The sequence below is a fragment of the Cebus imitator genome, unplaced genomic scaffold (genome assembly GCF_001604975.1).
Source record: "Cebus imitator isolate Cc_AM_T3 unplaced genomic scaffold, Cebus_imitator-1.0 Scaffold183, whole genome shotgun sequence".
In the NCBI taxonomy this organism is placed as follows: Eukaryota; Metazoa; Chordata; class Mammalia; order Primates; family Cebidae; genus Cebus; species Cebus imitator.
In genome coordinates, this window is record NW_016107498.1 from 3401829 (window position 1) to 3422809 (window position 20981).

Below are 20981 nucleotides of genomic sequence, written 5' to 3' on the forward strand. Positions count from 1 at the left end.
TGAAATTTTTCAGGCAAAAAATTTACCCAACCTAATTTATCCAATAGTATACAGGCCAGAGACCTATATTTTGAAGAGCTGATAATTTAGGAAGATAATAAACTATAAACAAAATATCAAATCACTGTGTCTTTTTTTCCACATTAAAAATGCAGATTGTTTAGTTTGGTTCTGTTAAAGGAAGTTAATTTAAACAACACCTTTTAAAAGAGCAAAAAGGTTAACTTTGTCCAACTCTCCAAAACAGATATTATTCAGGAACTATACTCAGGTTGGTATTAAATATATATAACCCAATGTTGGGATTATAACTATACAAAGACTTACTGATTTTCTAACATACTCCAAAACTTCTGTATCCATGAATTTTACTCCAGCCTTCCTGAAAGCAGTCATTGTGAAGACCCACTCCAATCATGTTGACAGGCTTCTTTCTGAATAGATTTCAGAAGCCTGTGGTATATTTTGGTCAAATATGCTCAACTGTTGCAAATTTTGAGAATGGATTTATGGAAGAGACAAAAGTGACTGAAAAAGACATCTGGTAAACCAATCAGGCTAAATAAACAACTTTTAACTAAGGAGCGTAGAGGGCACTGACTATAAGGTAATATGGTTTTGTTTTGTTTTTGAGACAGAATCTTACTCTGTCACTCAGGCTGGAGTGCAGTGGCACAATCTCAGCTCACCGCAAACTCTGCCCCCCAGGTTCAAGAGATTTTCCTGCCTCAGCCTCTGGAGTAGCTAAGATTACAGGCATCTGCTACCACGCCCAGCTAATATTTGTGTATTTTTAGTAGAGACAGGGTTTCACCATTTTGGCCAGGCTGGTCTCGAACTCCTGACCTCAAGGGATCTGCCCACCTCAGCCTCCCAAAGTGCTGGGATTACAGGCATGAGCCACGATGCCCAGCCAGACTCTCGCTATTAATCAGTTCCTGTAATAGCTGCTATACACATACATTTTAGCATTGGCCATGCTACATTGCAATCATTCACTTATTAATATTCCCTATTGAATTGTGAGCCTCCAGAGAAAAAGGACCATACCTTATTCATCTCTATAGTTCCAGAACACAGGCCAGAACTGGCACAACTACGTAAATTCCTCGTCAGTAGCCTAACGTGGCTTTGCGGCCATTCTTTACCAACTGCTCCTGTGGTGAATATTACAGGACCATTGGTGGGCCCTTAGCTATTCTTTTAGCTCCAAGATACCCAAACAACCACCCTCACAATTAAGCCAGGCTCAGCAGAAAGAACATTCAATACAATCATCCCCTCTTTGTAAGGCCGTTCTTGTATCTTAAACACCATGAATGTAATATATAGGAAGTTTTAAGAACTGCACTCACATCAGTCTACCTTTAGCAGTTCACATACATTAAATGACAGGATAGCACCATATTCATAGAAGAATAAAAAAAATATATGAGACAGTGTGAGTCAACAGCCTGATACAAAGTTTTGCCAAAAGCTTCATTTTCACTATGATACAACTACAGGGTTCAGAGGGGCAAGCACACAATTTATAAGCTTTCCCACACAAGAAACGAACAGGGTTGGTTGTTAATGGCATTCTAAGACTATTTTAGTATAATTACAAAATGACACAGGTTAGCATTTAAGGAGACATCAACTCTCTCAAAAATAAAATGAGTATTTACAAGATTAAGTCTCTGCTTTGTTAAACACTGAAGGTCCTAAAACTTAAAGGAGAATGTAAACTACAAATGACCCAATACTAAAACTAGTTAACAGAAGTACTGATGCGTTTTATTCTTTCCAGGGACCTTTTACCTAAAAAATGTTACGGTTTGTGCTTCCAGATTTCAGTCCAGTTGTGGAAATTATTGATGAGTCCTTTTCTAGCACTTACCTTTCTCTTCCTGCCCTCCCCCACCTCCACCCCAAACTTGCTTTGGGTGTTGTTTACTCTTTCAATAGAGTGATATTTATGTTGCAGCCTCTTGAACAAAGGGCTGAAAGGGGAGGATGACTGTCTTAAAAGTAGTATTAATCTTCCAGAATACTAATCTAATTCTTAGAAGCAGAAAACACAGGAAGCTCAGTGTTCCAAGGAAAGTTAATAATAATTGATTCATCTTGGCTACTCAGGAAATACACAGTAAGGATGTGTGTTCTATATAAAGGCAGACAACAAATCCATCTAGTAATACCTATAAATTAAAAAAGAGCTCAAGGAGCAAGTACACAAGGATTAACAAGCACAGGAAGAAAACAACATAAACAAGAAGGGGACAAGAAGGAACCAGAGCTAGCTGAAACAGATAGGAGACCGAGGCGGTGGAGAGCAACGGGGCAGACCGGCTGAGCAGACCACGAAGTGGCTGAAGTGGCAAGTGTGCAGGCGGGAGGGTTAACAGCAGCTAAAGATGAGGTGGTGCTCAGGGACGGAGGCACACCCAAGGCCAGAGAGAGAAGAGAGACTAGGCTGAGTCATGGGGGGGGGTGCGGGGGGGGCAAAATACAAGAAACAAAACAAGAAATTCTGGACCAAAGAGGAAAAATATAAAAGTGGGACCAAGTGACAAACAGGACAGAAGGAAGCTAAAAGAATGACGCAGAAGAGGCCTATGAGGGAAAGAAACAATATTTTTAAAATGATGTATGGAATTTTGCTTCACTAAGTTAAAAATATGTTCCTTTGTTTATACTTATCCCTGTTGGGTAAGACTTCATTCATAAAAGCAAAAATTGTCCTCAATTTACAGAAGAGAAAATGGTTGACGAGGTCAACTGACTTAGCCATAACAGCTGAAAACAGTAACATGTACTTATACCAAGTGCTCTTCATTCTAATTAATAAACTACTTACTAAAAATGTGTCCATTATGCTGTTCTGCAGAGGCTCACATCTTAATACCAGCACTTTGAGAGGCCCAGACGGGTGCATCACTTGAGGCCAGGCGTGCAAGACCACCCTGGACAACATGGCAAACCCCATCTCTACCAAAAATACAAAAATTAGCTGGGCTTGGTGGCCCATGCCTGTGATCCCAGCTATTCAGGAGGCTGAAGCACAAGAATTGCTTGAGCCCAGGAGAGAGAGATTGCAGTGAGCCGAGATTGCAGTGAGCCAAGATTGTGTCATCACACAGCCTATGCAATAGAGTGAGACTCTGTCTGAAAAAAAGTGTCCATGCACATTTATGGCCTTAATGATGGACTGTTCATTTGTTCACTACAAAAACGTATTCCCCCCCTCCCTTTCTGCTTACTAGCATTCGAAGAAATCCCTGCTTCTTACTGCCTCCACCTCAAAAAAACAAAAGAGGCCTGGCATGGTGGCTCACACCTGTAATCCCAACACTTTGGGAGGCTGAATTGGGCAGATCACCTAAGGTTGGGTGTTCAAGACCAGCCTGGCCAACATGGTGAAACCTGGTGTCTACTAAAAACTACAAAAATTAGTGGGATGTGGTGGTGCACACCTGTTATCCCAGCTACTCGGAATGCTGAGGCACGAGAATTACTCGTACCCGGGAAGCAGAGGTTGCAGTGAGCCAAGATTGCATCATCACACTCCAGTCTGGGCGACAGAACAGCACTCTGTCTCAAAAATAATAAATAAAATAAAAGGGAAAGGAGGTAACAGACATTGGTATTGCTAAAAACGAAGCTTAATGCAAGTTTAACACATGGTTAAGAGACACTGTAAATTTTCTATACATTTCTACTATCCAAGTTTTTCTGGTCTCCCAAAAAACTGAAAATAGAACATACAGATTACCCTTCATTTCCACCTAGAATATGAGAACAACAACAAAACACTGAAAAAGAACAGACGAATAGTAAAGATTAATGCTGGAGAGAATGGAAACTGTTCTATTCTTGATCCTAGAAAATAACCTATGGTAGAATACAACTATGCCAAAGGTCTATTTCTGAAGATACAATTTTTAAACTGAAAAAATACAGTCATCAGATCTTCAGTGCCAAAAATTATTTTAAAAAAAGTAGGCATATACAGAGGCTAGGAGATAAAGATGAAATTAAAGTCATAGGAGTATGAACAAGAAGCGCACATCACTACGAAAAAGCATTTCATCAACATACCATATCCTGTAGGAATTAGTCAATGAAAGCCAATTTCTGGGGACCAACATACCAACAAGCTGTTCCTATTTGTTCTCCCACTGCTGTTACGTCCTGTTTCTCTGTCCCTACAGAGTAAAACTCTGAGCCTAAGTAAATTACCAGCCATTGCAGTAGTGGAAAATAACTCAAATATTATACACAAAAACGGATGGGTTAACAAAGATAATGTAAGAATCAACTAAAGAAGCGTGCTGGAGTCCTGTAACTCATATTTTCAGAACTTTCTTCTTCAGCTGTTCAAAAATCCTCGATGAAATTGAAGGTGCTTCTAGAATGTGCCTTTTCTTTGCTTTTTGACTATTCTTCCATGAATATCTTCATGAGTCATTTGGCCAGGCAGTCCACTCACAGGCATCTGACACATTATTATTTAGTCCTGGAAATGGTTGCTGCACCACAGGCTTTAGGAGACTTCCTGTGGGAATAAGCCTGATGCACTGGTCTCTGCTGCAGACATGCTGAAACTAGGATTATCTCTCACATTCAGAGATGGCATTGTTTCCAAGGAGATGCCTTAAAAAAAGAAAAGTTGAAAATCAACTAGATTAAAAAAAAAAAAAAACTAGCAATGCAGTGCAAATTTTCATACAATATTATATTTTAGCTAAGACTGAAAAATCATTCTAATAAGAATTTTAATGTTTCACTTGAGTTTAAGTATACAATATTTTCAAAAAAATTAAAAAGGGCATCACAGGGTATACAATAAAAGTACTGCGAATAATTGACAAGCATGGTTTATATTCATCTGTAAAATGAACTACTGAATTGATGACTACTTAGTAAACTTCTTCCAGCCATAGGATTCTGAAACTGTATTATCTGGTGATTAAATCCTCGTATCACTGAATCAAATCTAGGCAAGTCATTTGTTTGCCCAGGTTTTCTAAAATATAAAATACAGGGCTGGTTCTTCTTACTGGAAGAGGCACCAGAATCACTTAAGGATAGTTTAATACTAATGTCTGGGGCCTGCAGCAGCAGCTCTACCAAATATGCATCTCCCGGGTTAAGTGAAGACATCTGTTACTTTCAGGATAAGCCCTGGGTCATTCTGCTGTACATTCGTAGTTAAAGGATAGATCACTTCCAAGGCAGTCACAGAAAAAAAAAATAGATCACATTCAGCATCAAGCTCTCTGACCCTAAAGTTCATAATATGGGGCCAGTAGAGAGTTCATTAAATTATCCTAGCTTCCTAGGCTGAAAATAAATTAATCAATATATCATTTGCTCTTTCCCTAAAAGCCTCCCATTTAGGGAAGAGCCTGAAATGAAGATTAGGGCTAACATGCCAATTGGATAAAAACTTCAAAATAGATTATTTTAACTCAAGTTTTCCAAATTACTTCCTCAGATACTTAAACAGAACACAAGGTGTAGGTTAATATTCATTATTACAAGTTTCTTTTATGCAGGCCATCCCAAAATATGTGATGTTCTTTTAACGGGAGCATAATGAAAGCAGCACATTGTTTCATCACTGACTCAAATTCTGACGCTACCCCCAAGATAATGGACATGACATCCTTCCCAGTGGAAACAATCTGTGCAATACAGAATACTGTACCTGCAGCATGTATGTGTGTCCTCCCTTGCTGCTAACCAGGCCTGCAGCCCAGGCTTCATTCAAGGGCACTTCCTCCTGATTCCTGGACAGCTGGTGGGGTGATGTATATACTCCCCTATCTGTGGAGCCATTGAGATTCAGTGACTGTTGATGCCCGATGTCCCCAAAATCATACCGTCAGCTCCCAACAAAAGGGAGACATACTGGGGCTTTCAGAGAATACCACTGTCCTTCATCTTGCTGGAATTTGTAGGCCCTCATCTAATTCTAAACAGCTTCAAACTGACTTTAATCAACCACACAATTTTACATTTTTTTCCACCGGAAAAAAAAGTACTTGGTTTGACGTGACCTCCTGACCCCAACAGTGTTCTCTATCACTCAATACAGCCTGAAAAATGGATCAAGATTCTATATAAAGGCCGGGCACAGTGGCTCACACCTGTAATCCCAGCACTTTAGGAGGCCAAGATGAGCAGATCACCTGGATCAGGAGTTCAAGACCAGCCTGGCCAACATGGTCTCTATTAAAAATACAAAAATTAACTGTGTGTGGTGGTAGGTGCCTGTAATCACAACTACTCGGGAGGCTGAGGCAGGAGAATCGCTTGAACCGGGGAGACAGAGGCTGCGGTGAACCAAGATTGCGCCACAGCACTCCAGCCTGGGCAAGAGAGCCAGACTCCACCTAAAAAAAAAAAAAAAAAGATTCTACAAAAAGGCCGGGCACAGTGGCTCACTGACATACCCAGAACTTTGGGAGGCTGAGGCAGGAAGAGGGTTGCTTGACCCCAGGAGTTCAAGACCGGCCTGGGAAGTATAGTATGACCTTATCTCTACACAAAATTTAAAAATTAGCTGAGCTCAGTGGTGCATGCCTAGTCCCAGCTACTCTAGAGGCTGAGGTGGGAGGATTGCTTGAGGCAGAGGCTGCCGTGAGATCACATTACTGCACTCCAGCCTGGGCAACAGAGTGAGATCCTGTCTCAAAAAAGAAAGATTCTACAAAAAGACAAAGCAAATGGAGAGAAGTGTACAGGAAACCTTTAGTAATACGCACATCAAGGTAAATTACTACCACTAGGTCTTCAAACCTAGTATGTGTTTAAAAAAAGGAAAGCAGTAAGATATCCAGTGTCATTCAGTATTATTTTATTTGGCTTAAGTTTTTTGATACTAAATTAGTAAGAAGCAGTCATTGTCCTATGCCCTGGTGAATCACTGTCCTAGAATTCAACATCTATAAAGAATTATAATCCTCAGCTTTGAGATTCAAAATTTAGTTTCTCTGCCCCATCTTTACTCACTTCAATATACAGATAGTGTCCCCTTAATCATTCCATTACCAATGTCCTCTACATAGAAAATCCAGCATTGCTTCTGCAGTTTAGAGACACTGCAGTCTCTTAGGCTACTTTGAAATTTTTAAAAGAGCATCTCTTACAGCTGCTAGAGTAGTGCTTAGATCTCTCTTCGATGTATAAAGTAAATCTCCCCAGAGAAACCACACTGGGTCTGGAGCCAGACTGCCTAATTATGACTTCCAGTACGATCTTGAGCAAGAAACTTAATTACTTTGCTGTGTCTCCATTTTTCCCTCTGAAAAATGAGAAAATAATTGTACCTACTTCAAAGGATCGTTGTACTTTAGCATGGCATAAATATTAAGTCTTATTTAGCTCCAAAATCTAGTACTGTTTCACGTGTACACTAGGTTTGCCTAACGAAAACATTACCTACCATTTTGAATATCTTTGATGTTTCCCCATGGTATGCAACATTCATTCAATAGGTAAATATAAACCTACTCTGTATATATACATATATATTATACTGGATACCAAAGCAATTTTCAAAAATAGGACATCCCCAAACCTTGAAGGGCTTATATTTTGGGCGAGGAAACAAAATACATGAAACACTCAGGTAACAATATAAAGCTATAAAAGATTAACTGCCACAGAGTGTGGTATACGCAGTTAACGTTCAAAGAGTCATTGTGGGCTGCAGGCTGTGCAGAGAAAGTCAGGCTGGAGGGGCCCTCACCTAAAGGCAGGTGTGATCTTCACTACTGGAAAGTGGAAAGAGGATTCCCCAGGAAAGGTGCTCACTCTGCAAAGGTTAACGTAGCCCTCTCCGTGTGCCAGATTCTGTTCTAGGCCCCAGGGAAAAAACAATGAGTGAGACAGAAAAAGTCCCCCCATTCACGGAGCTTAAAGGGCACCCCATCTAGAGCCAAATTTTGAAGGATTGAGAGAGGACTGTCTTCCTGTCATAGGAAACCATTTAAAGCCTTATGAACAGGAGCCAATATTGTTATTATACTCACTATGGTTTTCCAAAAATGACAAAAAATTTTTGAATTTTTTCATGTACTGTAATATATTGTATTCTAAATCAGTTCCATCTTTAAAAAGCACATAAAAGGATATTCTCCATATTTCTTCACACGAATAACACATAAGAGATTTACAAATGCATACAATGTTATTGGAGTGGTTTTTGTAACAGAGGCCTGTGGAGGTGCAGTTTCTAAACTTTGCCCAAATGAAAACCTAATAAGGCATGCTTTCCTCCCCACCTACCCAGCCCCACTTTTCCCCCCCCCTTCTTTACTTCATTTACCAGTGACTGCCCATAAATATCAAAGTTGGGAAAGTGCCTGAAGATGCATGTGGTAACAAGAATCAGTCACAAATTCACTCCAAAAGAAAAACATGTATGTCTTTTTTAAGATCCTTGTATTGATGACAACTCCCAAATCCTCCCCTCCCCAAAGAGAATGCCTTTAAGAACCCCTCTTGTAAATACTGACTAGCAAAGCATTCTTCATCTTTTCCTCTTCCCAAAGATGGACCACCAGAACCATCTGATAGCTAAGTTCCAGTATGCTTTTTTAATCACAAAGACACACCTCCAACTCTCCAGTCCTTTCAACACCCAACAAGATTTGAACTGTTAGACCCTACGCTCATCTCAGAATCATTGTTAGTTGGAACTGTTATGCCTACACAAATCATTAAATTCTATCTTCAAAACAAACTTATTAAGGAAGCCAAAACTATTCAATTAAATCCAATCAAAAACTTATTAATGCACAAAGTACTGGACTCAATAGTAAGCGTATGTTCAACACATTTAAAGGCAAACTAAAAACAGGCACACAGATCTTTCACAACTACCTACAATGTAAATAACATCCTTAACATTCAAATGCCCAGTAAAATTGTGCTAGACTCATCAACAAAGTAACAGACAGCCCACTGTTTTTTATTTCTTTAGTTTGGTATTGGAAAATTAGCCTTGTTTCATGTTTGTTTACCCTTAATTAAGACTGTCACTTAGAAATTAAATATGGAAAGGGAGGCCATTAGGGCTTTCTCAATATTTACCTTTTTCCAATGTCCTAGCATAGCCAGTTCACTAGGTGACAATGTTACATAATGGAAACTTGGATAAGTAAGACAAGGGGCTTTGGAAACTATTCAGCACCTAAATAAAGGGACTAATTGTAGTTCTATGAATTTGTAAAGCCATCTTCCAAATTGAAAAGCACATTAATTTACTCTATGGGTCATTTTATATTGCCAACACTCTTATTTTACAAAAGCAGAAACAAGCATTTAATGTACACGTTTGATGGGCGTGGGGGCTCACGCCTGAAATCCCAACAATTTGGGAGGCTGAGGCAGGAGGATCACCTAGGGTCAGGAATTCTATACTAGCCTGGCCAACATGGTAAAACCCTGTCTCTACTAAAAATACAAAAATTAGCTGGGCTTGTTGCCGGGCGTCTGTAATCCCAGCTACTTGGGAGGGTGAGGCAGGAGAATCACTTGAACCCGGGAGGCGGAGGTTGCAGTGAACCGAGATAGTGCCAGTGCACTCCAGCCTGGGCAACAAAAGCGAAACAAAACAATAATGTACACGTTTCACATTTGGACACACTGAAATCAAACTCACGTATTCAAATTTTTTGCGATTAAGTGACATAAAACAAGCACACCATTTGGCACAGGCCCGGCAAACAATCAGTACTCAACATTGCTTGTTATTTTCTTACTTCAGAATCAAACTAAACGCTATACGATTATATATGTGATTACGTATATATAATATACATAAACATATATACTGTAAATTAAGCTAGTATGTTATTGCGTAATGGTCTTAATCTAGACAAAGGTGAGTTTAATTGTAACAGATGACCCACAAAGGACAGAAAACTTAAGTGTTCAATGTCAGTGCTCATTTCTGCAGGGTTTCATGACTTATAAATAACAGTCAGCTGGTCCTAGAGAACTTACTCAAATTGTATAGTTAATACTTGAAGCACGTGGACCAGTGGCCATTTATTTGCAAAGTGGCACCAACCACCGACATCTCATCATTTCCATACTGCTGCTGAAATCCTACGCAAATTCATTACCTGTGTCAAGCTGGGAAACACTTCTGTCACGTCACTACACAATTAAATAAAAATACCCAAAAGGCACTTACATTGACAATGCTATAGCATCCTGGCCACTTCCAGTTTTTAAAACACTACGGTGTCAGCCACGCACCATTCAGGACGGGGAGAATGGAAAGCCAGTTTGGAAAACAGACGCTTTCTTAAGAGTACACGTGAATATGAAAAGGGACTCTATGCCCTCTAGATCAAAAAAGAAATCCTCTGTGCTGCCCGGCTTCAACGCGCCTGGTGGGACAACGCACACGACCCCTCCCACGCAGAGTCCCACCCCTCGCGCGCACAGCCGTGCGGGAGGCGCACTGCACTCGCAGGTAAAGCCGAGTCCCCGCCACTTCCGCCGGGTTTTCGCAAAGGCGCCGCACTGCACGCGACTGCCAGGTCCACGTGGGCCAGCAAGCGCGGGGGACGCGACCCGCCGCTACCGCGAGCCCCGCCGGCGCCCGCCCCCCACCCGCGGGAGCTTGTGAGTCCGGCCCGGGGGCTCGCAGAGGGCGGCGCGCGCGACCCGAGCGGGGGTCGCGGCGGGGGAGGGGAAGTGAGCCCGGCTCCACTCACGCGCCCGGGGGCGGCACCGGTGCAGCCGCGGCGTTTCTCCGACTCAAAAAACTGAAAAGGGGAAAGGGGAAAAAAAAAAAAAAAAAAAAGACCTGGCTCCTCGTTTCATCCGGAAACCGACCGGCCGGCAGGAAATGACGAAGGCAGAGGGCGTCCAGGTCCGCTCGGTAACCGTTTCCCGCGCGCCCGGCCCCGACCCCGGGGGAAAGAGCCCCGGAGCGGAGTAGCACTGGCCGCGTGCCGCCTCCGGAGCCGGCAGCGTGAGTGGCCCCGCGTCCCCGCGCCTCCCGGTCCCCGACGGGGCCGCGTCACCCGGCCCCGCCCCGCTCCGCCCCGGACGCGGGTGGAAGGAGGTCGCTGCCCGCCCCCGATCCCGCGCGGTGCCCGACGCTCCGAGCACCTGCTTGTCCCTAGCGCGGAGCCCCTCAGCTTCGCGGGGAGCAGCCAGGCGCCCGCTTCCGGAAGCGCACACGGGCGAGTCGCGTCGGCCCATCTGCCAGGGCGGCTAGGGCTCAGCGGGAGGGTTGAGGCTGAATCACGCGCAGCCTGCGGGCGGCAGAAACGTCCCAGAGCTTAGCCACCCCGGGCCCGGGCCGCTTCCTGGGAGAGGATTGCATCTTCTCTCCGCTCCACTTGACTTTCTTCCGGCAGGAGCGGGTCTCTCAGGATCGGGGCATAAGCTGGAAGAGTTCAGTTTTGGGAGTCGTGTTTGTAACAGCTCCGCGCCTCCACGCCCTGGCCCGTGTGGCTTTGGGCAAGTTATATAACCACTGCCCTCAGCCCAGTTTCTTCTCCTGTGAAATGGAGCTTTAGTGCCGCCCAGCAGGGTTGTTGGGATAATTCAGTGACTCTGTTGACTGCCCAGCACATGTGAATTGCTTTCCTCGATGTTGGGTGAAGGCCTGTGAGCGTGTGCCCTTCTGCTTCAGGATCCCAAGCCTTTAGTGTTTCAGAGGGATGAGAGAAGGAAATCCCATTTATTGATGCAGGGGATTTTGTTGTAAGGGACTCTGGGAACTAAGTGGTTCCAATGTATTCACAAAGTTCTAAGCGAGAGACAATGATTAACATTCAAGGCACGATGACAAGCGGTGATCAATTTTAGAACCACCTAGACATGGCATCAGGTTCCCAAAATCACGACACAGATTTAAAGCTTTTGATACATTCACTTAGTCCCTAGAAAAAGTAGCTCTCAGCTGCGCATGGTGGTTCACGCCTGTAATCCCAGCACTTTGGGAGGCTGAGGCGGCTGATTGCCTGAGCTCAGGATCTCGAGACCAGGCTGGGCAGTATAGTGAGACGAACGTAACCTCCACCCTTCCCGTCTTAAAAAAAAAAAACACTAAAGAATAGCCGGACCTGGTAGCATTCACCTGTATTCCCAACCACTTGGGAGGCTGAGACGAGAATTGCTTGATTCCGGGAGGTCGAGGCTGCAGTAAGCCGAGATCGCACCACTGCCCTCCAGCCTGGGTGACAGAGCAAGACCCTGTTTCTGTAAAAAGGAAAAGTGGGTCTCATCTTAAAAGTTTGTCAACCTAAAACCAACCCCTAGTTGTCATACATTGGTGACATTAGATACTCATGTTTACTTGGGACTTAATTCAGCCCATCGTAGCATCTCCTTGCTAAAATAGTTCAAGCGTTACATCACAGGAAAATGCGAAAAAAGGTGTTTTGCTTTAGATTCCCAAGGAACACTGTGGCGATATGCAGTAAGCAGGCAACAGGTGTATATATGTACACTTGGTTACACTGTGGCATGCCGGGGAGGAGGGGACGGGGTCATAGTACAGGCTGCGTGTGGGCCATGGGTCTGTCCTGTGACTCAGGATCAGACCATTCCTTACTCCTGGCAGCCTTACCAAGTCATGCCATTGGTCATGACTGAGGACTGGGTGGTGAAGCCCTCCCCCCAGTAAATCTTTCACAACTACACTCCTAAAAATAACTCAAGTGCCTGTCCCTGAAAGCACGGAAGAGTGACCTCATGACATACCAATCATGTTGTATAATATAGGTTGTATAATTCACGTTAAAATTTTACCATTCTGTGTCGGTAGTAATTAGAAATTTTTTCCTAGGTGTAATTAAAGGCCTGCATATTTGAGGCAGGAGGAAATCACGCTTTGGGTAGGAATGTACCATTTACTGAGTGGCACATGAACAGAAACGTGTGAAAAATTACATCAAGAAATTAACCTGGTTCAGATCCATTTTGTCACTAGAAAATAGGAAGCATTTTGTAATTTGTCAGATAAATGGCACTCGTGAAATGTTCTAGTGGCCAGTGCTGTATGGCTCCCTGTTTCTTGCCTAATTTGTTAATAAGTCCCAATCCTGAAAGCTGCTTCCCTTGCTGCATAATTGTCCTGAGCCTTCTGGAGCATCTCAAATCAGACTCATAAAGTCATCTTATTTTTGCCAAACACGGTGGTGGTTGTTGCTATTTTACACTTTGGCACCAATGAAGTTTGAGATTCCATAAATTATAAAGACAGTTATAGTGTCTGGGCTTCCAAAAGTTTCCATGTCTAAAGTAGGCTGATTACTTACTATAAACCATAAAGTTACATTGAGAGGAACTCTAGAATTTAGTTTTGAGGAGTAAGAATTGAAACTGTCAATATGCCAAATACCTCTCCAAAAGATCCACAGCCAGTCTTCAGTATCTAGAAATTGGTATAGTCTAGTGTTTAAATAATATTTAGATATTGCATTCTACAAATTTTTACAATTTAAGTTCTGTTTTTATTGTTGCCTGGCTAATTTTCACAAGACCAGTCTTTATATTCAACAGACACCAATAGTTACTTTAGTGAAATCACTCTTGCCCTCAGTGGCAAGAGTTTAAGTTAAATGGCTGTTCATGATGCTCACTTTATTCTAAAGGAGTCCAGTATGCCCGTAAACATCTGACAAAGACAAGTTGTCAGAAAGGCAGAAACATGCCACGTGGCTTAGGAATAGACCTCTCCTGAAATTTTATTCTTTTTATATAGAGGCAAAACTAGAAGAACGAACTCCGCCCTCAATACGTGCATCTTAACTACCTGGCCAAATCCACACTAATGAACACTGGAGGCTCACAGCTTGGACTCCTGCAAGCCGTTTTAGTGGATGAATTTTTGTAATCCCTTCATTGTAGTAGGCAGTGTAGAAAAAATCGCCAAGCAACTTTTTAGACTCACTACAGTGCAGTTATCACCTATATTTGTCCATTTTTCTCTTGTATATAGACTGTCTAAAGCAACACTTCTGGATTTTCTTTACGTATTAGGTCATTTTACTTAGACTTACCTTTTATGTCCCAACACAAAATAGGAACTTTCTCTTTAAGGAAAAATTCAGTTAGCTTCTCAAACACAAATAAGAAGTCATTACTTTTACTTGGTGTTTGATGCACTTGCTGTGACCACTCTAACTTTCTGTGGGAATGTCCAAAGAATGCTTTTCCTAGGGTAGATGTCACAGCTGTGTCAATAGCAAAATGTGTCTTTTCATCCCATAGCTGCTTTCAACCAAATTTGGCCAGGAGGCCAAAACTAGATAAAGCTCCAAACGTTTTCCAGGGTGGGAGGCATGGGGGGTGAGAGAGCCATGTTCTGGCTGTCACATTTTTGCTAGGCTGCTATGCCAGGTGTTGAGCCTCTGTGTTTTGTTTGTTTGTTTTGAGGTGGAGTCTCGCTCTGTTGCCCAGGCTGCAGTGCAACGGCACAATCTCGGCTCACTGTAATCTCCATCTCTCAGCTTCAGTTCTTCTGCCTTAGCTGCCAAGTAGCTGGGATTATAGGCACCCACCATCATGCCCAGCTAATTTTTTTATTTTTCATAGAGACAGGGTTTCACCATGTTAGCCAGACTGGTCTTGAACTCCTGACCTCAGGTGATCCGCCCGCCTCAGCCTCCTTGAGTTTTGGGATCATAGGCGTGTGCCACTATGCCTGACCAAGTCTCTATTTTAAAGTATTCTGTTGCTTTCCTCTGGGTGTTACACTTTGGAAACTGCAATAACATTTCAAGCTCTGTCCTTTTCATAATATTATTTTATATCCCAAATTTTAACCATTCTGTAGGAGCTGTCAAAGTCAAACATAAGGGGAAATGCATAATGTGCCCTAACTATGTAGCCCTCTGATTGTTAAACTTTTTCTTTTCTTTTTGAAACAGTCTTGCCCTGTCGCCAGGCAGGAGTACAGTGGTGCAATCTTGGCTCACTGCAATCTCTGCCTCCTGAGTTTAAGCAATTCTCCTGCTTCAGCCTCCTGAGAAGCTGAGATTACAGGCTTGAGCCACCACACCCAGCTAACTTTCACATTTTTATTAGAGATGGATCTTCACGTTGGCCAGGATGGTCTCAATCTCCTGACCACTTGATCCACCCGTCCTGTACTCCAAAAGTGCTGGGAGTATAGGCGTGAGCCACCACGCCCAGCCTTAAACTTTTTCTTAAAGGGCCAGATTGTAAATATTTTAGGTTTTGTGGGCTGTGAAACAAAATCGATATTGTGTAGGTGCAGTCATTCCTTGGTATTTGGGAGATTGGTGCCAGGACCCCGTCCGATAATCAAAATCCATGGATGCCCAAGTCCTGATATAAAATGGCGTAGTATTTGCATATAACCTAAACACATCCTCTGTATACTCTAAATCATCTCTAAGCATTTATAATACCTAATACAATGTAAATGTTATGTAAATAGCTGGTGTAATGTACTTTTAAAATTTTATATATATTTTTTTTGCAAATACTTTCCATCCACAGTTTGTTGATTATTTGGATGCAGAACCCTCAGATATAGAGGGCCAACTGCACCATTTAAATGTGCCATTTAGAAATGTAAATCCCATTCTTGGCTCATGGGCCGCACACAAACAGGTGGTGGACTGGATTTGGCCAGCAGGCCATATGTTTGCCAGCCCTTCCCCAGACAGTGTTACCATCATTAATTAAAAGAAACCTTGCCTTCTTTTCTCTCTTACAGCCCCATGGCTGGGGGTTATGGAGTGATGGGTGACGATGGTTCTATTGATTATACTGTTCACGAAGCCTGGAATGAAGCCACCAACGTTTACTTGATAGTTATCCTTGTTAGCTTCGGTCTCTTCATGTATGCCAAAAGGTAAATTTTTGTTTCTCAGGGTAGATAAAAACTGTGCATTTACAAGTTTTGCAAGTTTAAGAAATAAGAAATGAATGCATAAAAATAATTTCATCAGGCCAGGCGAGGTGGCTCACGCCTGTAATCCCAGCATTTTGGGAGGCTGAGGCGGGCAGATCATGAGGTCAGGAGATTAAGAACTTCCTGGCCAACATGGTGAAACCCCGTCTCTACGAAAAATACAAAAATTAGCTGGGTGTGGTGGCGTGTGCCTGTAATCCCAGCTACTCAGGAGGCTGAGGCAGGAGAATTGCTTGAACCAGGGAGTCGGAGGTTGCAGTGAGCCCAGACTGCGCCGCTGCACTCCAGCCTGGCAACAGAATGAGACTCCATCTGAAAAAAAAAAAAAATTATCGTTTTTGTTCTAGTGCTGAAAGACATGGTCTACTGTGATCTCAAGCATTGGTGGCCAAGGTTTGACTCTGAAAACCTCATTGCTGGCAGGGCATGGTGGCTTACACCTGTATTCGCATCATTTTGAGAGGCCAAGGCAGGTAAATCACCTGAGATCAGGAGTTCAGGACCAGCCTGGTCAACATGGTGAAACCCTATCTCTACTAAAAATACAATTAGCTGGGCGTGATGGCATGAGCCTGTAACACTAGCTACTCAGGAGGTGGAGGCGGGAGAATTGCTTGAACCTGGGAGGAGGATGGAGTGAGCTGAGATTGTGCCACTGCACTCCAGCCTGGGCGACAAAGTAAGACTCCTTTTCAAGAAAAAACAAACCCATTGCTTTAAGAAATGGAGACTTAAGTACAGCTCTCAGCCCCCAGGCCAGCTGCTCTAAACTCTTAATTTTGTAATTTCTAATATAGCCCAATTTTATCATCTAGCCTGGGATGATAACATTGTCACCCTTCATTGAGCACATTTTTTTGGCTTAAGTCCCTGAATGTAGAAACACTGACTCCTATGTCTTAGCAAATCTCCCTTCAGCCAGTATAAGCTTTTCCTTGTTTTTTTTGTGCATGACTGCATCATAGCACTTATTAAACAGTGTTAGTCTTACCTGATGACTTGTCCATTCCACCACGTCTTTTTTGTCTTTTACCTTTGGGTCCTTGATGTGCCACGTAGTGTAAATCTTCAATAAATATTATTTCCTGCCTTAATTCCAGATGTTGTAGCTTAATTTAACTGGTTTTCCACACTCCCTGGCTCCTTTCCCAGAAGTACAGTAAAAAGGGGGTGGTACGGGGAGGCTTTAAAGAGGAAGAGCAGTGTTAGATTGCGTTGGTTCTGCAGATACTTGCATACAAGTATCCTTTCCCAATGTAAAAAGGCATTAGAGAGTTCAAGGTAATTAGTAATCCAGAAATAATTTAAGTTTGGTCTGAGGAATTGTTCAGAGCCCGCACTTGTGCCCAGATCTCAGCTGAACCCTCCTGGAGCTGCTGGCCTGTGGGCTCCTGAACTCGGGCTGGTGAGAGGAGGCTCCCTGACCATCACTGATCACCGGGCTGGTGACCGCTTTCCTCTAAAAACAGCCGCTGCCACCTTCCCACGTTTCTTTTAAAAGCGGAGGCATGCTGTTCTTAATTTTAAAAAGATGTCTCCACTACGGCCATGCTATTGTATTTAAGAAATATGTTTATTCATTACTTTCCAAAATTAAGTTCTGCTCACATTCAGTTTATTCTCCAGGGCGGTAATTTAGCTTTATCTGGATGACATGAGAGGGAGGAAAAATCAGCTATTTTCTTGTTTCTGATTTTCTCTTAGGATATTTGGCTTTTGGGTGATTGAGGAGAGTCACAGTTGGAGGAACTTCACTTTGTTGTGTTAAATGGATGTGTTCAGCTACTTATTTTTCTCACTTACAGCCTCATACTTTTTAGCAAAAGAAAAAATACTTTGAGCCAAGGAAGCAGCTCCCAAAGACAAAATGGAAAGTAAAATGGGCTTGTTGTCATTTAAGTCCTTTTACCATAGCTTCTGATGACCAGGATCATGAGCATATTACAACATGACATTAATACAAATATCTCTTCTGCATGGATTTTGTGTTTTAGGAACAAAAGGAGAATTATGAGGATATTCAGCGTGCCACCTACAGAAGAAACTTTGTCAGAGCCCAACTTCTATGACACGATAAGCAAGATTCGTTTAAGACAACAACTGGAAATGTATTCCATTTGTAAGTATATTCTGTACTGAAAGATATGCATATACATGTTTAAAATAGATTTTCTGGAATTGAGTTCATTTAGCAAAAGGTTATTAAAAATTGTAAGTAATGAAACTTAATAGCCAGGTGCAGTGGCAGGTGCCTGTAATCCCAACTACTCAGGAGACTGAGTCAGGAGAATCGCTTGAACCCAGGCAGCAGAGGTAGCAGTGAGCCAAGATTGCACCACTGCACTTCAGCCTGGGCGACAGAGTACGACTCTATCTCAAAAAAAAAAAAAAAGATAACCTAGTACTATTTTCAGATTTTTAATACGTTTTTCAGATATCCTTTGTTCTTTTTGTATTTTACACCATTTCATTTGTTACTGGCCCAAAATAAGACATATAACTTAATTCAACATGGCAGCATTATTCACAATAGCCAAAAGGTGGAAATCACCCTCATGTCCTCAACAGATGAATGAATAAACAAAGTATGGTACATACGTTAGAATGTTATTCAGCCCTTAAAAGGAAGGACATTCTGACATGCTGCTACACATGGAAGAACTTTGAAGACAGTATGCTAAGTGAAATAAGCCAATCGCAACAGGACAAATATTGGATTATTTCACTTATGTGAGGGAAATCATAGAGACTCAAAGTAGAGTGGTGGTTGCCAGGGGCTGCAGAAGAGGGGAATAGGGAGTTTATTGGGTCCAGAGTTCAGTTAGGGATGAGAACAGCTCTGTGGATGGATGATAGTGATGGTCACAGCAACATGAATGTATGTAATGCCACTGAACTCTACACTTACAAATGGTTAAAATGGTAAAGTTTATGTTACGTATATTTTACCACATTAAAAAACATCCTTTTAAAAAAATAAGTATTGTTAAAAAAAAAAAAAATTCAGAGCATGGGGCCAGGCATGGTGGCTCACACCTGCAATCCTAGCACTTTGGGAGGCCGTAGCAGGCAGATCACTTAAGGTCAGGAGTTCGAGACCAGCCTGGCCAACATGGTGAAACCCTGTCTCTACTAAAAATACAAAACTTAGCCAGGGATGGTGGCACATACCTGTAATCCCAGCTACTCAGGAGGCTGAAGCAGGAGAATCGCTGGAGCCCGGGAGACAGGTTGCAGTGAGCCAAGATTGCACCATTGCACTCCAGCCTGGGGGACAAGAGCGAAACTTCATCTGACAAATACATACATACATAGTTACATACATACATATATACATACATACATATATACATAACATACATACATACAGAGCCAGGAGCTCTGAAAAATTAGAATAGCTAAGTTTTTGTTGATACTTATGCAAAACAAGTTGTCTGTTGTCAGTAATATGCTCAGTAACACAGCGGAAACAATTATAAACCCACAGTTTTGGTTTTTTGTTTTTGATGGAAAGATAGAAAACTAATTACTTAGCTGGGCACAGTGGCTTACACCTGTAATTGCAGCACTTTAAGAAGCTGAGGTGAGAGGATCACTTGAGGCCAGGAGTTCAAGACCAGCTTAGGCAACGTGGCGAGATCTTATCTTTGCAAAAAAAATAAAAAATTAGCTGGATGTGGTGGTGTCTGTCTGTGGTCCCAGCTACTTGAGAATTGAGGTGGGAGGATTGCTTGAGCCCAAGAGGTTGAGGCTGCAGTGAGCTGTGATGGTGCCCCTGCACTGCAGCCCTGGGCATCAGAGTGAGACTCTATCTCTAAAACAAACAAACATAAACTAATTCTTTATTGAAACTATGACTTTACTATAATTTAATGATGTTAGGTAGTAATCATTTTGCAGTTTTATTAATGTTACCTCTTTTTCTTATTATTTTTGTGAATAGCAAGGAAGTACGACTGTCAGCAATCACAAAACCAGGCTGACAGTGTGCAGCTCTCATTGGAATGAAACCTCAGAAAATGAGCAACATAAGTAATTGTTGCAAGCTCCTAATTCTTTCTACTAAATCATGAACAGCTTTAAAAACAACTTCTGTCTGCATAAAATTATTTTACTTGTGACTTTTTCCCAACGGTTTGTGCGTTTTGCTTTTTTAAATTGCATCTCCAAGTCATTGTTAGGTAAATACAAATGGCTCAGAAGACCTTGATACAGAAAGCCTGCACATATCAAGGATCTATGTATCCAGTGATGGTGACTTCACCTTGCAAAGACCTCTGATTCCTTCAGGATACAATCAGAAATAAAAACATATCTTGGGAAGCGGGAATCCTGGAGTTTATGCCACTGTGATTAGAACATTTTGCAATATTAAAAAATAAAAATGCAGCCATTGGAATAACTTCCTCTTTGATTATATTCTGTGATAAGTGTGATATCAATAACAGATTAATTTGTTGTGATTAGAACATTTTGCAATATTAAAAAATAAAAATGCAGCCATTGAAATAACTTCCTTTCATTATATTCTGTGGTAAGTGTGATATCAATAACATTAATTTGTTATTGTTGTTAACAGTTGTTTGTGTGTTTTTTTTTTTCTTTTTTGAGTCTGAGTCTCTCATTGTCGCCCAGGCTGGAGTGCAGTCTCAGCTCGCTGCAGCTTCCGCCTCTTGGGTTTAAGTGATTCTTTTGCCTCAGCCTCCTGAATATGCTGTTGACAGCTTTTTAATTGATAATCTTTGCTTCTTCAGAACTTGTGTGGTAGACTGTCCTTTCTACATCATGATGCATATTCCTGTGATAATTTTAAAAGCTTTCTGTAACTAGATTTTTTTCCTTATTAATTATGCTTGAGGACTTTCATTTCCACCAGGTAGCTCTATTTTAGGTCACACTGGGGCCCTGCTGTTGAATGAATGGATGCCTCTGTATTGGTGTTTGCAACTCTGCGGTAGTAGTGCTACCACTGGCGAGGCGTTACTGCTGCCACTGGTGAATGTTGCTGTCTGGTTACTTCTGCATTTTTAGCATGCTAAGCTTTCCCAAAGAGCCTCATATCTTTTCCCATTCT

At 42.1% G+C, this 20981-nt stretch overlaps 2 protein-coding genes across 8 annotated transcripts in view; one reads left to right on the plus strand and one right to left on the minus strand.

Moving 5' to 3' along the window:
* SLC20A2 (solute carrier family 20 member 2) overlaps positions 1-11501 on the minus strand; it is a 125157-nt gene extending 113656 nt beyond the window's left edge. Inside the window, exon 1 of one of the 4 annotated variants that reach the window (XM_037744760.1) lies at positions 11122-11501. The gene's annotated coding sequence lies outside the window, so the exon portion shown is untranslated. Of the gene's footprint in view, positions 1-10192; positions 10298-10721; positions 10988-11121 lie in introns of those variants that run through there. The other 3 variants (XM_017545959.1, XM_017545961.2, XM_017545960.2) reach the window with 3 other exon arrangements.
* SMIM19 (small integral membrane protein 19) lies at positions 10438-20306 on the plus strand. 4 transcript variants are annotated; one of them, XM_017545965.2, is made up of 4 exons: positions 10438-10477; positions 15710-15847; positions 17902-18026; positions 19851-20306. In XM_017545965.2, exons 2-4 carry the CDS (start codon positions 15714-15716, stop codon positions 19913-19915), a joined length of 324 nt encoding a protein of 107 aa, XP_017401454.1. In that variant the 5' UTR covers positions 10438-10477; positions 15710-15713; the 3' UTR covers positions 19916-20306. The 4 variants fall into 4 exon arrangements, with proteins under 4 accessions (XP_017401454.1, XP_017401457.1, XP_017401453.1 ...); XM_017545968.2 differs by lacking the exon at positions 10438-10477 and adding an exon at positions 10803-10879; XM_017545964.2 differs by lacking the exon at positions 10438-10477 and adding an exon at positions 10851-10981.
* Positions 20307-20981: the final 675 nt, after the last annotated feature.

What these genes read in the sequence shown, in the direction of transcription:
- SMIM19 (XM_017545965.2), top strand. Translation starts at nt 15,714, where the DNA reads ATGGCTGGGGGTTATGGAGTGATGGGTGACGATGGTTCTATTGATTAT. An exon ending in CTCTTCATGTATGCCAAAAG is followed by an intron (nt 15,848 to 17,901) that starts GTAAATTTTTGT and finishes TTTGTGTTTTAG; the next exon opens with GAACAAAAGGAGAATTATGA. An exon ending in ACTGGAAATGTATTCCATTT is followed by an intron (nt 18,027 to 19,850) that starts GTAAGTATATTC and finishes TTTTGTGAATAG; the next exon opens with CAAGGAAGTACGACTGTCAG.